The sequence below is a fragment of the Sus scrofa genome, chromosome 2 (genome assembly GCF_054392235.1).
Source record: "Sus scrofa isolate SSC_HxYL_T2T_F1_AM1 chromosome 2, Sscrofa_HxYL_maternal_Yorkshire_Landrace_v2.0, whole genome shotgun sequence".
In the NCBI taxonomy this organism is placed as follows: domain Eukaryota; kingdom Metazoa; phylum Chordata; class Mammalia; order Artiodactyla; family Suidae; genus Sus; species Sus scrofa.
This window is the reverse complement of record NC_139384.1, coordinates 155,013,379-155,029,534: the sequence shown is the minus strand read 5'-3', so window position 1 is coordinate 155,029,534 and position 16,156 is coordinate 155,013,379. Positions and strand designations below refer to the sequence as shown.

General features: G+C 44.6%; 1 protein-coding gene across 23 annotated transcripts in view; it reads right to left on the bottom strand.

Annotated features, from left to right (window-relative positions):
* Positions 1 to 16,156, bottom strand: part of ARHGAP26 (Rho GTPase activating protein 26) — a 457,576-nt gene that overhangs the window by 164,273 nt on the left and 277,147 nt on the right. For 22 of the 23 annotated variants that reach the window (XM_021085446.2, XM_085014882.1, XM_021085449.2 and 19 more), the window contains 3 exons: positions 5,076 to 5,163; positions 3,073 to 3,131; positions 1,444 to 1,549 (listed from right to left, as the gene is read on the bottom strand). In XM_021085446.2, coding sequence (XP_020941105.2) covers positions 1,444 to 1,549; positions 3,073 to 3,131; positions 5,076 to 5,163 — 253 coding nt within the window. Of the gene's footprint in view, positions 1 to 861; positions 1,550 to 3,072; positions 3,132 to 5,075; positions 5,164 to 16,156 lie in introns of all 23 variants that reach the window. The other variant, XR_014838940.1, reaches the window with a different exon arrangement.

Genomic DNA, 16,156 nt, shown 5'->3' with positions numbered 1-16,156 from the left:
ATGTTCTTGGCTATGCTTAATTGTTTCTGAACATGCAGTTCTGATTAGGTGTGGCAAGAAAAAAAAATGTGACCATAATGGAGCAACCCTCGACTCTGCCGAATTGCTTCTCACCAACATGCAAAACACCCTCGTTCCTCCATAATGAAGACCTGTGGGACTCTTTATTGTAACCTGTGTACTCTCTCTCTACAACAGCAAGGACTTGGCAGAAATACGAATATAAACCATGATAATCTCTATCATCAGAGTTTTAACTTATTCCAAAGAAATGACTCAATGGGAGAACCGAGGGTGGGTAAGGGCTGAATTTATGACACGTCGGTTCCACAGAACGGAGAGGTGAACAGTGTAAGCGAGCTGCCAGCGACTGCCTTTTCCTATGTTCTAGTCTGCAGTCAAGAGCATCCTCCAAGTTAAGAGAAGGTGGGAACCCACCCACGTGTCGTGGCTGATACAACAAGGGGTATGGATGAGGCTAAACCAAAAGGGTCAAGCACCACGAAATACACACACAGTCCAAACCATTCCAAGAAGATAAATATTCCTAGCAGTGAGATGAGGCCCCCACTGATTTTCTGGGATCAATTCAGAGGGCAAGTGGGCATCTGCCAACGCCTCCACCCTTTAAAGGGCTTTAAACACATGCAGCTTTATTTTTCCTTTTTGTTAAGGCTGCACCTATGGCATATGGAAGGTTCCAGGCTAGGGGTCGAATTGGAGCTACAGCTGCTGGCCTACACCACAGCCACAGCAATGCCAGATCTGACCTGCATCTGCGAACTACACCACAGGTCATGGCAACAAGGGATCCTTAACCCACTGAGCGAGGTCAGGAATCGAACCCGCATCCTCATGGACATTATGTAGGGTTAACCTGCTGAGCCACAATGGGAGCTCCACATGCAACTTGAAACATCAATGACATTATAGAGAAAGGGGAGCCTACTATGCATATTTGACAGCTAAAGAAACTAAGGGATTGAGAGGTCAGTGGCTTGCCCAGGCCCAGGTAAGTGGCTTGCTAAGAAGAGAATCCAGGCCTCTTTATTCCAAATCCAAGGTCTGCAAACCCACAACATATTCCTGTTTGTCCTGAATTATCGCAAGAACATCTAACTCCCGAAAAATGTGCGTGGTGATCTGGTATCATGGATGACACATGCCTGTTGGCCCCAGATGATCATAAGAACACAAACTTCCTGGCAGACTCTGGTGGCCTGGTAGCAGGGGCACCGCCCCGGCCTCTTTGGCAAAGCCCGTCTGCCGCCTGTGGCTGTTTCCCACTGCAGTTAACACTTCACGCGTTTCTTCCCGAAGCCCCCAGCACACCTGATGCAACAGTGGGAGAAGGAGACCTAAGCAGAGCCGAGACCAGCTTTAGAACTGAGACAAGAGCTTGCTGGGGGTGAGAAAAAGGCCAGCAAGCCACCTGAAACCTACTTTGCCAAGTGGTTCATGAGCATCTGCAACATCTGCCGATTTTTCTCTGGGAGCCGATGGACAAGGCTGTGGATTTCAGAGACCCGAGACTCCTGGTTCTCCAGCTCTGCAAGGAAGCGGGGGGACAGGTGATCAGTGTCACAGCTGCATCGGTTTACGAGAAAACATCGACGGAAACCAAAGGCTGGACCCCACAGGCTGAGGGTTTCTCAAAGGACCAAGACCCTGTTCTGAGCACTCAGGAACAGGACGACCAGATCTGGAAGGGCTTTTAAGGGTGCTTTCTGTAACGGAGTTCATTTAAAAAAGCCCATCCAGAAATTCAAGCCAAAAAGATGACGTGATGAAATGGAGCCAGTGACCTGCACACGCAGAGCAGGAACGAACTTGGGAGCAGCTGGCTCCCCCGAGCGACGGCTTCGCTTCAAGGAAGGAAGGAACTTGCTGCCCTCGTCCAGCGATAAACAAACTGTGCATGAACACTATTGCAGGGGCCTCCAATATCAAACTAACACCCGTGACGGCATCCAAGGAATCCAAGGGAATGGAGTTCTTCTCAGGTCATGTGGGACAAGCAGCCCGGGGAGGAGAAAGGAACGGCAGATGGAATAGGAAATTCTTGCTGCCAACCTTTCTGGAACCTCAGTCATGGACGGTCCCATGCTCCTGGTTGAACGTGGGCACATGGCTTTGTGTCTGTGGGAAGCAGGCACACCTATTTATAAGACTGAGGTGAGGTTTCATTAGAGAATGGTTGCTAGGGGGTTGGAATTTCTCTGAGAAAGCAACACATAAACACTCCCTTCACTTCCAGCCTTCTGCCGTGTCTCCCCCCCCACCCCCCCGTTTTCCGGGGACCAGGACCAGTAGACGAGGCCCCCAGAACATTAGCTACGACTAAATTAGGCCAGTGGGAACTACCCGGGTAAACAAACACTGAAAGCCTCAAGGGGGCAGGGAGAGGCACAGGCTATTGATACAATAGCAGGGTGGGGATTCAGGCCAGATTTAAATCTGAGAGAGAACCCTGCTGCCCCTTACAGGGGGCCAGCCCACGTAGACTGATTCCAGTACCCTTAGGGTGGTTTGCACCTAATCCCCACGTAGTTTAACACAAGTAATCTGACGCTAGGGACTCGGATGATGAAGCCGAGGAATGATGGGAAGCGGTAAACGCCAGCCATCATCGCAAAAGCAGGCTGCGACGTTATATAAATGGGGCCGTATTCAGAGAAGCACATCCGATGCTCAATTTAGGTAATGTGCAGAGTCTGATTCATTCCGAAAAATGCTACTCCAGGCTGGGAAAAAAACCCAGGGAGTTAGAACCTCAATAATCCAAATGAGAAAAAAGGCAAACTTGCTTTTCTCCCCTCTCCCCCCTCCCCAACCCAAAACTCACTTCCCAAGCTTCTCCCCTCCACTGGACTTTTGATGGGGTTAGGAGGGCCTTAGCAAGCTGACTTGGTTTCACTTCAATTCTGCAACAGTTTCAGGAGCGTGTATGTGAGTAGTTTATACCCGGAATAAGAGGGGTTAGGTAATACTTTATTTTGGGATACGGACTGTTTTTTGAAATAGAAAAATCGAGTCTCTTTCCCGTCAAACTGTGATGAAAAGAAAACTTACTTGCTGCTTTGATGAAACTCCTTTGAAACTGGTACATCATGAGGGGTCCTGGAAGCATTCTGGAATAAAAGGATACACACTCGTCAGCTGAACGAAAACATGGTCTCTCTACATGGCAGCCCGGAGGCTGCCAGACTGCATCACGTTTCTCGGAATCAAAGATCACGGGCAAGAACAGCCTTCCCTCCAACTTAAGTTTCCCTTTTAAAAGGGTCCTGCAAGAATTTCACCTGAAATGTTCATTCTTTGTCCTTTTGAAGGGGAAGGATCCAACTGAGGTTTCACAGTCACAACTAGCAAAGTGCGACTGCAAACGTCTAGGACAAACCAAGAGATGTCCTTTTCAGTGAGTCGCCCTCATTGAGAGCATCTGAAGATGTGTCTAAGACACAGGCAACTGACCCCACATCGGCAAGTACCTGTGCTTCAACTTGCGTCTTCCTGGCAGCTCATTATTAGTCACTTCATCTAGAAACACTATGAGAGACTTTTGTGGGTGTTTTTGCGGCAGATGCACTATGGAATGTTGCTCCAGAATGCCAAAGGGCTAGAACCCCAATGTGAGGCACGAGACAGTTACATTTTACATGCTATTAAAAAAAAAAAATACTTACTTTCTCTTAGCCAATCAACATTGACATGCACAAATAAGTAATGAAGGCAAAACTCTACCCTATGGTTTTGTGCCAGCTGCAATGGTCATATTTGGGGTATGAATACGTTTAACGAATATGTTTATCTGTAAACTTGAGGGTATTTTTGTTTGTTTGTTTTTACTGATAGTCCAAATGACAAGCTTTCGACAGACTATCCATCATTCCTGGTTCAGATTTTATTTTATTCTCATTGGATCCCCTAATTCAACGCTTCGTTATCACTTGCGTTTCATCTTACGCTCTTTTCTTTCTGTCTTTTTAGGGCCGCACCGTGGCATACGGAAGTTCCCAGGCTAGGGGTCAAATCAGAGCTGCAGCTGCCAGCCTACACCACAGCCACAGCAATGGAGGATCCAAGCCGCATCTACAACCTACACCACAGCAACACCGATCCTTAACCCACTGAGCAAGGCCAGGGATCGAACCTCCGTCCTCAGAGATGCTAGTCAGATTCGCTTCCGCTGAGCTATGACGCGAACTCCCATTTCAACCTACTCTTGACTCCAAGATCCTTCCAGTAATTCCTCAAGAGCCAATAAAACCTGCATCGCCAATTCCTTTTCTGCGGCCTGCAAGCCAAGTAATCTTCACAAAACTCATACAAATTCATGAGTTTCACCCATTTACTTCCCGATTATAATTCTCTTTGCTTAAGACCAGACCCCGAACTTGCCTGTGTAAGGTGAACACGGACGAGAACGATCCTACCCTCTCCCACATGTCAAGGCCAGCATACCTCTCAGGCTACTTGTGAAACAGAAAGGTAAGTGGCTAGCCCACCGCCCACTCCCTTAACAATCAAGGAAAGGGTGGGAGGGGGCAGTAATATCACACATATGATTACAATGAAAACAGTCTCTTCTCCAATAAAGTATCACCTTCCAATCTAAGCCGGCGTCAAGAAGGACTTCCATTAAGTTCTCATTTTTAAAGAGCTGCATCAGCAATTTATCTGCACAATGCACAGAATTCTCAACACACACAGGGTGTAGAATCTTGGATTCTCCACAGCATGGGGTATGTGAATCCTTGTTTTCTTAGCCCATTATTCAGGGGGTTCGGAGAATGCCATATTTTAGGTCCTGTTGATGGCGAATGGACACAGGAGCCTCTCAAAAAGAGCACAGTGTCCCAACTCACTCGTGCACCCCTGCACAGCGGCAACACCTCAACGGTGGATGATTTACAACTGGTTGGACCAGCTGAGCTCATTGCTCCCACACACAAGCTCTTTCCACATCTCAGACGCCCACCCAGCAGCTCTCTGGAGGCTGAAAATAAAACTGCTTTCTTCCTGATTGCATGATAGCAAGCTGGCACCATGCCCTGCGAATGGAAAGTCCCTACCTTAGGTAGGTCTTCAAAGCGCTAGTGATGGTCTTGATCTCCCACTCGGCACAGATATCTGCCTCTGTCTCAGCAGCCGCTTTGGGGTCTAAAACGAAGAAAAAACAATGGGTAAAACAGGGCAGTAAATGCAGCTAAAAAACCAGCACACACAGAAACAGTCAACCGCCCTACTAAGCGAAGGAATCCAAAGTGAAACACAAACACCCCCTATTTGTGCTTATTAAATGAGAAAATATGTTTAAAAACCTCAATATTTACTGCTGGCTAAAATGCAGTGAAACTGATCAGCTCAGACACGGCTGGAGGCAGATGAGATAAATCCAACAGATTTGAAAAGCAATTTGGCCGTATGTATCAAGGCGTACAAATGTTTATATACTTGGAAACGGTAATCCCACGTCGCACAATTGATCCTCAGGAAATACGGTTTTAGAAAGGCACACAGACTCAGAATGCTCTGTATACGCTGTTCTTTATAACAGCAGAAAACATTTTAAAGAACCACTTAAAACATCCAATAGTGGGATGATTAAGTTAACCGTGGTACCTTCCTGATGGAACATAATCTTGCCTGCCCATGACAATGATGACTACACAGCAAAATGGAAAAGGGCTGGCTTATCATGTATGTCAGGAAAAAAAAAAAAAAAATCAAGTTTTAAAAAATTGTGAGAAACTCATATGAACAGAGGCCGAAAGGAAATGCTCTAAAATTAAAATAGTGGTTGGTTTAGAGGGGTAGAACTGTGGTTTTTATATTTTCTCAACTATGACTTGATTCCATTACTGCATATATTCCATTTCTCTCTCTCTCTCTATGTATATATATATATATCTATTTGGCTGCACCTGTGGCATAAAAAATTCCAAGTCCAGGGATCAAACCTGCATCACGGCAGTAAAAACACTGGATCCTTAACTTGCTAAGCCAGGAGGGAACTCATATATATATTTTTTTTAAATTGCCCTAAACCAAGATGTGCAATGAAAACCACCGTAATTATATCACCATATCAACTTCTGATCATTTTTTCCTTTGTTTTCTCTTGTGCAGACTTTCAAAGAAATGTGTGTATTTCAAATAAGCTGTATGGTAAAAGAAGAGATGATTCTCGTAGGCTTTCTGAGGGCCACGCAGGCAGGTGAGAACAAGAAGCAGAGGCTAGGAAACATGAACTGCTTCGCAGACCAGCAGAAGCCCATCTTCTCGCAGGCGAGGTAGCTGGAACTGCAGTCTTTTAGGGCATTGCAGGGAGAATCCAGCTCCCTTGGACTAGAGACGAATCATCTGCCTCTCCGCTCCCATTCCCATTTTGGTTTGCACAGCACCTCACCTTCAGGTGGGCTGCTACCCTTCACAACCACCCATCCCATACCCTTCTGGCGGTGGGAATGAGATGTCTCTGGACCCCGTGACTGGTTTAGGGACGGCCCAAGACCCAAGCCAGGCCGGTCAGAACGAAGGCCAGGACTTTTTCAGCAGAGAGGGGGAAGACACCTGTTTCCTGCTCCGCTTGCATCTGCGAGGCTATCCATCTGCTCTAGGTGCCACTGCATGGAGCCTGACAGACAAAGCCAAGAGGACAAGAGCAGAAAGAGTGGGTCTGGAGGACATGGCTGGAGCCTTCGTATCTCGCCAGGCCTTTTTAATCACGTGACCTACTATGTTCCCTCTTTTCCTTAAGCCAGCTGAGGTCAGGTTTTCTGGTTTTTACCATCCAAAGAGACCTGAATGACAGAGCAGGTACACGGAGACAGCCACTGGTCTGCCACTGGACTGTCTCTGAGAAGAAACAGGTTCCTCCTGCAGGGCCCACAGCCCTTCGGCAGGAAAGGGAAAAAAGCCACAGGCGGGCACAACTCATTTTCTATCTACTGGGAAAGAACCCGCTTGCATGCTCGTAGGAAGAGGCCAAATAATCACGGGTGACTTAAAGGATTTAGGCTTTAATCCCCAAGGAAGGACATCGATCCGGTTGGCAGCTACTGCCCCCATCATGCTCTCCTGACACGTTTTGGACGCGGAGAGGCTAGGGCCCCCGTTCGATAAATGTGTGGCTCCTAATGGCAGTGTATCTGTGTGTTTGCAGGTGATCCTGGGCCATAATGACGCCTGTCCTGTCGCAGTAAAAAAACGAGGAATAACCTAAAGGGCATGAGTTTTTCTCTAGGGCCATAGGATGGTAAACTCCGCAGAGCTCTGTCACAGAAGACTTCCGAAAAGTAACAAAGTGTGATTTTTCCAAATATCCAAAACCTTTGCAGTTTGAATTGCTTTCTCGTTGTGCCATCTCACACTCCCTTAATGGATTCTTCCTGCAAAAGCGTACAGACCAAAAACCTTTGCTTTTTTTCCCCCTCCTCCCCTAGACACATGGAGAGCTGCCATGGCGCGTGGCTTCTGGATGCGAGACAAGCGTTACTGTACATTTTTCTGAGCAACGAACCAACTTCTACCCAAGAAGAGCGAACATGACACCCAACAGGCACAGTTGGCAGGTCTGGGAGATGTGAACTGTTCCACGAACCACATTTAGCAAACGAATGATTAGCTTCCACTTATTCGGGCTCTGTAACCATAGGAATATTGTGTAACCTGACAGAGGGGAGGGTCAAATTACAGCCCGGCTAAAGGGCTTTTTATAGCACCGTTGAGACAAGGTTCATAACTTGAGCCCGTCCGTTTTAATGCACCACATGTCCAGACTAAATTGAATACAGCCTCCCAAGCTACCCCTGGTTCAGAAAGTGCCACTAACCGCCACACCTCCCTACGGATGCTCCCCTCACGTACAGAAGCTTCCTAGCAGCATCTGAGCACGATGCAGGTGCCCGACAGAGAATGTTCTTCAAAACTGAGTACATTTCTCCCCATCGTGCCACTTGACCACTTGGTAACGGAGCTAGAGGAGCAGTCCAACGTACAAAAAGGCATTATACGGGGACAATGAGATGAGTGTGTTTCCTCTTCAGCCTACTCCCGCATCTACGCAGAAAAGCAGGAGACCTGGACTAGAAGTGGTAGTTCCAGGGGCAAGAGGTCTTAACACATGTCCTATTGGATCAGCCAAGATCCAAGTCCACCATCAGGCTGCTGACAAAGACGCCAAGGACCTAGTGGAAGCAGTGGTGAAGAAAGTCACCTGTGCAGTCCCCACTTCCTAATGACCCATTATAATGAATGCAAATTAAAAGCTCTTCTCCTTAACTGAGAAGGTAATATATGCACATATATATGAGAAGGTAAAAACATATTCAAGCAAAACGAACAGACACCCATCCAAAGATACACCTTTCCTATGCTAAAGGCAACTCGTAATACCAGTTGTGTGTGTGGGGCGGGGGTGACTCTTTAACAGTGTGTACACAAACAGGCACTTAGAGGCATAGGTACCGCTTTCGAAAAACACAACTTGAAGCACACACTACAGATGTCGTCCTGAGCACTGCTATTTTCATTTAACGGTAGCTTAAGAAACTGTTCCGCATCAGTATACAAATGAATCTACTTACAGGACTCTCCTGCACCGTAGCTAATGCCCCTGTTTATGGAGACTAAGGTTGTGCTCTCGTTTTGGTTACAGTAAACACTGACACAAGCTACTGTGTCCTTGTATATGTCTTACCTGTAGGAGAAAGTCCTCCTAGTGGAGTTTCTTTTTTTTTTTTTTACATCATTATTGCTATCCTTTTTATTTTTTAATGACTTTTATTTTTTCCATTACAACTCGTTTACCGTGTTCTGTCAATTTCCTACTGTACAGCAAAGTAACCGAGTCCCACAGTCAGATATACACATATTTTTCTCAAAATATCCTCCACCGTGCTCCATTGCAAGTGACTAGACATCGTTCCCAGGGCCACACAGCAGATCTCACTGCTGATCCATTCCAAAGCCAAGAGTTTGCATCGATTAACCCCAAACTCCCAGTCCATCCCACTCCCTCCCCTTCCCCTTTGGCAACCACAAGTCTGTTCTCCGCGTAAAGTGGAATTTCTGAGTCAAAACATACGTGCATCTTTCATTTTGAAAGATGCTGCTCAACTATCACTTAGAGGTGGTATCATGATATTTAAGTATGAGTGTGACTGTGTCCCCAGATCCTTGACAACAATATGTAATCAAACGCTTTGATCTCAGTCAACCTGATAGGTTGAAAAAAAGGTCATCGGCTTTCATTTGCATTTTTTAATGAGAAGGAACGTCGAGAATCCTCTCTGGTATGTGTACTTTAAAATCAAGTTTACTGACGTACACCTGGCTTTACAAAGGGCACAGTTCCATGATGTTTGACAAATATACATAGTCATGTAACCACCACCGCAATCAGGACATAAGTTATTTTTGTCACCTCCCCCCCTCCAAAAAAAATTCTCTTGCCCCTCTTTCTTTCGAGTCAGTCCTCTCCCTTCAGCTCCAGCCCCTGGCAACCACTGTCCAGAGCGTAATACTCGTAAACTCCATCCACGCTGTCCCTCACACCAGGAGTTCAATCCTTTTCTTACTGAATAGTATCCAATGTTATGGACATGTCACAACTTGTTTATCGACCGATTAACTGCTGGACATTTGGGGTGTTCCCAATTTTTGGGTGTTATGAGTAAAGCTGCTACGACCATATGCATGCAGGTCTCATGGTCTGCCTTTTCAGCTCTTGGGTAAATACCTGGGAGTAGAACTGGGTAAAATACGTAGGCGTGGGTCACAGAGTAAGTATATGAACTTTATCAAAATCGAATTGTCTTCCAAAACGGGGGGGGGGGGGGGCACTCTGCATCCCCACCAGCCAAGAGGAGAAGTCTACTCGTTTCACTTCTTCATCAACACGTGATATGGTTTCATTGTGAAATTCTAGCTATTTTAGCAGGTGTGGAGAAAGGACTCGTTTTTAGAATTCGCTTCTCCCTGACGACTCATGATGGTGGTCATTTTTTCATGGGGTTTTTGGCCATGTGTACATTTCCTCTCATGAAATATTTGTTCAAATCTTGTCAGGTTGGCACAGGAAACCAGGAAAAACGTCTTTGTAATCCTGGCTTAGAAAAGATTTCTAAAAAACTGGGTTGGCCATGCTCTTACTACTGAATTGCAATAGCTCTTCTTAACACAGTCTAGGTACAAGTCATTTATCAGATGTATATTTTGCAAATATTTCCTCCCACACTGTAGCTTGTCTTTTCTTTTCCTTCATACGTTTTATTTATTTATTTTTGTCTTTTGTCTTTTTAGGGCCACACCCGTGGCATATGGAGGTTCCCAGGCCACAGCCACATCAACGGAGGATCTGAGCCGGGTCTGCGACCTACACCACAGCTCACGGCAACACTGGATCCTTAAACCACTGAGCGAGGCCAGGGATCAAACCCGAAACCTCATGGTTCCCAGTCGGATTCGTTTCCGCTGCGTCATGACAGGAATGCCCCTTCATACATTTTAAAGAGCAGAAGTTTTTTATTTGGATAAAGTTCAGGTTATCAGATTTTGCTTTTATGGCTCCAGCTTCTTGCGTTCTATCCAAGAAGTCTTTCTAAACCAGGATCACAAAGACTTTTTTCCTATATTTTCTTCTCAAAGTTTGAGTTTTATCTCCTAGGCTTAGAAGTAAGATCCATTTTGTGTTAATGTCTGTATATAGTTTAAGGGATGAATTTATTTTTCTCTTATATGGCTGTCCAATTGCACTGGTACCATTTGTTCAAACTACTATCCTTTCCCCATGGAGCTATTCCGACCCCTTTATCAAAGATGGATTTGACCGTACAGGTGTGAGTCCTGTTTCTGGAATCTGCTGCCTATTCCACTGATGTGTATGTCATTCCCGAGGAACTATCATACAGTCTCACTTTCCTGCATTTAAGCATTAGGTTTTTGTTTTTGGGGGTTTTTTGTTTTTTGGTTTTTTTTTTGTCTTTTTCTAAACTCTTCTTGAACCTTTCACACTCCATGACATCTTTGAGGAAGATGTTTTTATTTTTTATTTTTTTTATTTTTTTATTTTTTTATTTTCCCACTGTACAGCAAGGGGGTCAGGTTATCCTTACATGTATACATTACAATTACAGTTTTTCAGCATACTTCCCCCCATGTAAATTAAGATTTACTTTATTTATCTTACAGGTACTTCTTTCAAGACCAGATTTAATACTTAGCAAGGTGATCAGCACATTTGTTTACTCTATCCAATTATTTTCTGATTATAAAAGTCATACCTCTTAACACTTTAATCAGGCTCCTTATCTAGTGCCTAAGAATCCAGAGTAGCTATAGGCACCTCGGTTCTGAGATCCCAAAGCTCCTATTATCTCAAGGCCCTGACTCGGGAGAACCCGTCTGAAGCATGTGCACAGGCAAAGGTGAGGGTTCGCTCCAGGCTCTGGGAACTAAGGATTGTGGTTAATAGCGACCTTCTCCCAGACCTGGCCATCATGGGTCTGGTCCCCTTTGCTGGTGGGTAAAATTGGAAGCGCACAATTTGCATGGCTCTGCTGTTGCCATAAAGCTTGTCTTCAAAGATTGTGCTGTTTCCACTCAGGTGAGCCTTTAGTCTTAGAAGTTGTCATAAATTGTCATAAAGAACGCCTAACACTTTAGAGCTTCTTTGGAAGGAAGTCCTTGCTTGCTTTCGTTTAGGCTACAATTTGAGAGGGTGTTAGAGGTGAAGGGCCCAGAAAAAAGGTCCCAGAAGATTCAGAAGGATGGTTCATGGCTGGATCAGAGGTCAGTGGGTAAGGCATGCTACTGTAACTTGGTGCTTTAAAGCATCACAATTTAATACCTTCCGTGTGTTCCCTGCAGCAGTAACCTTATTTTAGACATTAGTAAAACCAAAACCGAAACCAAAACAAAACAGGAAAAAGTTACAGGATAAGAAGTGAAAAAAAACAGCAACACTGAACGTGCATTCCTTCACCACTGTGAGATACTAATAAAGACCCACACGCATGCAAAGGGACACAGAGTCTCAACAGCACAGAAAATTGGGCTCCCAGCCAACATTCTGCCTGTCACTAGAGGAATATCCACCAGCAAAATGCAGGTGAAGCCCAGAAGACCATCAGCGGGAAGAACGTGATAGGCAACAGCCCTCTGCCCGCCCTCAAGTATAGCCCAGGCCACACCAGGGAGAGGTGCCATGCTGCACTGGCGCCCCCCGCCCCCCGAACCCTGGCACCACCAGAGCAACACACGGGGGAAGCTCAGTGTTCTGACATTACATTACAGTCCAGGCAGTGAGATGAGACTGAGACAAGTGGATGTTTGTCCGGTTATATGAAGGGACGTGAGATCAGAAGGGGAAGGTCCTGGACGAAGCATGAGAGTGACAAGCAAGCAATCAGAGCCCACTTGAGCGTCACCAGGAAGTAACTCCCCTTCTCCCAAAACCGTGACTGAAGAGCCAGCCCAGGCGAAACCTGTTCATGAGCGTAGGAAGGTCCACACTACGGGACTGAAGAGTGCCAGAGAGGTGGACTGAATCATGTCCAAGAGCGCTCTAACTGCCCGTGAGAGGCTGATTCCAACAGGATACAGGAAAACCAGACAAGGAGGAGCTACACGGAGCGAATTGAATGGCAAAGATTTATCAACATCTCTGTGTTCTGGGTGAATTAAAAGGAAGGTTAAAAAGATGATAAAATACTCGTTGGCATAAAACACAGAAACCAAAGCACTCTGAAAACACTTCCGAAAGCATCTTTTCTGAATTACAAACAAAATTCAGAAAAATATGGAGATTATCTGCTGTGAAATTAGACATCAAAACAAACAAAAAAAAGAAACAGACTAAAATAATAAAGGCAGACCTGAAACGAACAAAGTTAGGAGGAACACTGAAAATCCGATTATAAAATTATAAAAAGTTTATGATGATCATTGCGCAACTATAAATGTCATAAAATTCCCTGAGTTAAAAACAATTACGAAAAGAATAAAAAAAAAAAGAAGAAGAAGAACAGCAGTCCAAAAGAAATTTAAACAAATGTCATGGATATGGGTATAAGTTTTAGAATTTTTGCTATAAAGCAAAAAATCAGGAGAAAAACCTTAAAGATGAAAGGCAAAAATTATCTTTTAAAGAGAACTGCAGAAAAACAAATGGAAAAAGAACTTGTTTTCCTTTAGAAAAATGCATATGAAAACTCCCTCATTGGACTCCGATGTGTATAAGAAAATGACTATGAAGTTGTGGAAACAGGGATATTTTCTCCTTATGTCGTTACTGGTCCATCAGCCAGGGATTTGAGGAAAGGGAGTGTGGGCTTCCATTGTGCGTAAATATATTCCAGGTGTATTTTAAGGAAAACAAAAAGTAACTGAGGTCCTGGAATGGGGAAGGTCTTTTAGGACATAAGCCATCTAGAGAAAAGACGGGCCTCATAAAAGACTGGACTTCCTGGGTATTTAAAATATTCCTAAGACACACACACACACACACACACACACACACACACACACACACCAAAAACCAAAAGCACCATAAAAAAAGTTCAAGATAAATGATAATCTGGAGGAAAATACTGGTAACAGAGTCTCCATGTCTAAGAAGATCTTAAAATCAAAAGATGAATACATCAACAGAAAAACAGGCTATGAATACAAACAGGCAATTCACACACACACACAAAATCAGCAAGAAACACAGGGGAAATGTCTCATCTCATCCAGAATAATATTTTAAAAAACGATTAAAATTTAAGGCAAAAAAGTAATAGAAGACCGCAAGGATATGCGTTAATGGAGGACATTTACCTTAGAGGGCGCTGACAGCAAATTTGGGAATATTAATGAAAGGCCTTGAAGACATGTGCATACCTTGACCCAGCAAGTCTACATCTTAAAACAAACCCTAAGGAAATAATTAAATATGCATATAAAAATTAAAAATAACAACAGTGAACATTTATTGACTAACATGAGGAGACTCAGGACTCAGCAACCCACATGTATCTTTTCATTTAAGTCTCTCATTAGTACAGAGCAGAGGCTATTATTACAGATAAAGAGATGGAAGATTAGAGGGCTTTAAATAATCTGTGGAAAGTCAAACGGACAAGCAGTTGAACTCCGCTAGCCTGCCCCTATGGGGATGTTTCCCTGAGTGCTTTCTATACGGTGAAGAACTGAAATCAGTCTATAGATCTGAGAATTGGGGGTGGATCAAAGAGTTACAGTACGCGAGTGGGGATGGACCGGGAGTCTGGGGTTAATGGATGCGAACTCTTACATGTGGAGTGGATAAGCAATGAGGTCCTGCTGTACCGCACAGAGAACTGTACCTAGTCATTTATGATGGAGCATGATGGAGGATAATGTGAGACATAGAATGCATATATATGTGTGACTGGGTCACTGCGCTGTACAGCAGAAATTGACCAACTGTAACGGAAAAAAATAAAAATCATTAAAAATAAAATAAATGCAATTATGAATTATAAAAAAAAAGTTACAGTACATCTATACACCCCCCCAATCACACTCTAGAGGAAGCTGAGCAAAGAAAATTAATTCTGTATTGTTACATGAAAAAAAAAAAGATAGCTAAAAAGGATATATGCACTGTGTGATTCCAATTTGTAAGCATTCATATGTTATAGAATATTCTATTTAAAGGGTGATAGTGATAATGATAAAATGGCCAATAAAGGTAATCTCTGGTCTGCATGACTTTTATTTTCCTCCTTCTATGTTTTTCCATTTCTCTAAATTTGCTACTATGACCATTCATAACTTTTAACCAGAAAAAGTTATTTTAAAATCTAAACAGGAAGAGGCAGACATGCATGGGACATGCTGAGAGCTATCCACATTTTTGTAAATGTTGAGCTAAAAGTTAGAAAGCTTCATCTTCACATTCGGGGGGGGGGGGGACCCTAAACGCACACACACACAGAAGACACTTCATTTCTAGGAATGTGCAGGCCTTCCGCCTCTTCGCCCTTCAAAGACGAGGGACCTCTGTGGCTCGGAGGAAGCGAACAAGGGTCGCGCTTGGTACGACACTAGCAGAAGGCCATGACCCTAGCCCAAGACCACGCTGCAGATGCTACGAGAAATTCTGGCCAGCTTTCTTAAGGAATCCCAACCCTAAAGAGGACTTCTCAGAGTCTGGCTCTTCCATTCCTCCTCCGTCGAAAAGCCCCCAACGTATCACGAGTACACGACGGCAGCTCAGAGTGATTCAAGCCTCTGGTTTTACCTAATTCTAATCCACACTTGCAAGAATAAACATGCACCATTCCATTTTTCAGGGACTGACAAATGATCCAAATCGTACTCAACACCGGGGTCCATAACAGGACATCCAGTGACGACAGAACAAAGAATCCGTGAATGAACGGGTCACACTCAGCCCGGCCACGTCAGGGAGAGGTTTGGGAGCACAGGAGCTGCATTTCGCTGACACTCGTGGCTAACCCAGTCTAGGACAAGTCCCAGAATTGATGAAGATGACGGAACGTTCACAAAAGGGAAGGGAGACAGGGCTCTGCCTTCAGGTCTGGAGCTTCTCTGGCCTAATGGGGGATCCCTCAATTTCAAGAATCACATAATTTAGCTTAATTGACCGGTGAGACTCCTGGGTACCATTCATAACCCTTTGCATTAGATCTTGCACTGCGGGCATCTCTCAGCTCTGATGGAACCTCTGTTGGGAATCCAGTCTATCTGAATGTCCTCCTGGAAGAGACAGCTGGCTGGCCTTGTGACTTTCAGCAGCTGGTTATTAGTTTCTCACGACATTTCTCAGATGTTCATGATTATTCCCTGGGAAAACTGAGGAAGAGGACAGGACAACGATTTTGTTCAAAGGTCACTAAGAAAAGTGCTAACAACAAGATCTTTTCATACTACTCTTTGCTTATTAGCACAGCTGAGCTAAGATGGCTCTTTTTTAAATTAGCCAACTCATATAAAATGTCATACTTCTTGTCATCGGTGTCACCTTACATATCATCATCTGCCGTCTTTGAAATCTCTCTGCCCCCTCGTCTCCCCTGGATCTAGTTGGTCACAAAGCCCTGTTGATTTTCTCTCTCCTGTCACTTCGAGCCTGGGCTTTTCCCCTGATATCAGAGCAGCC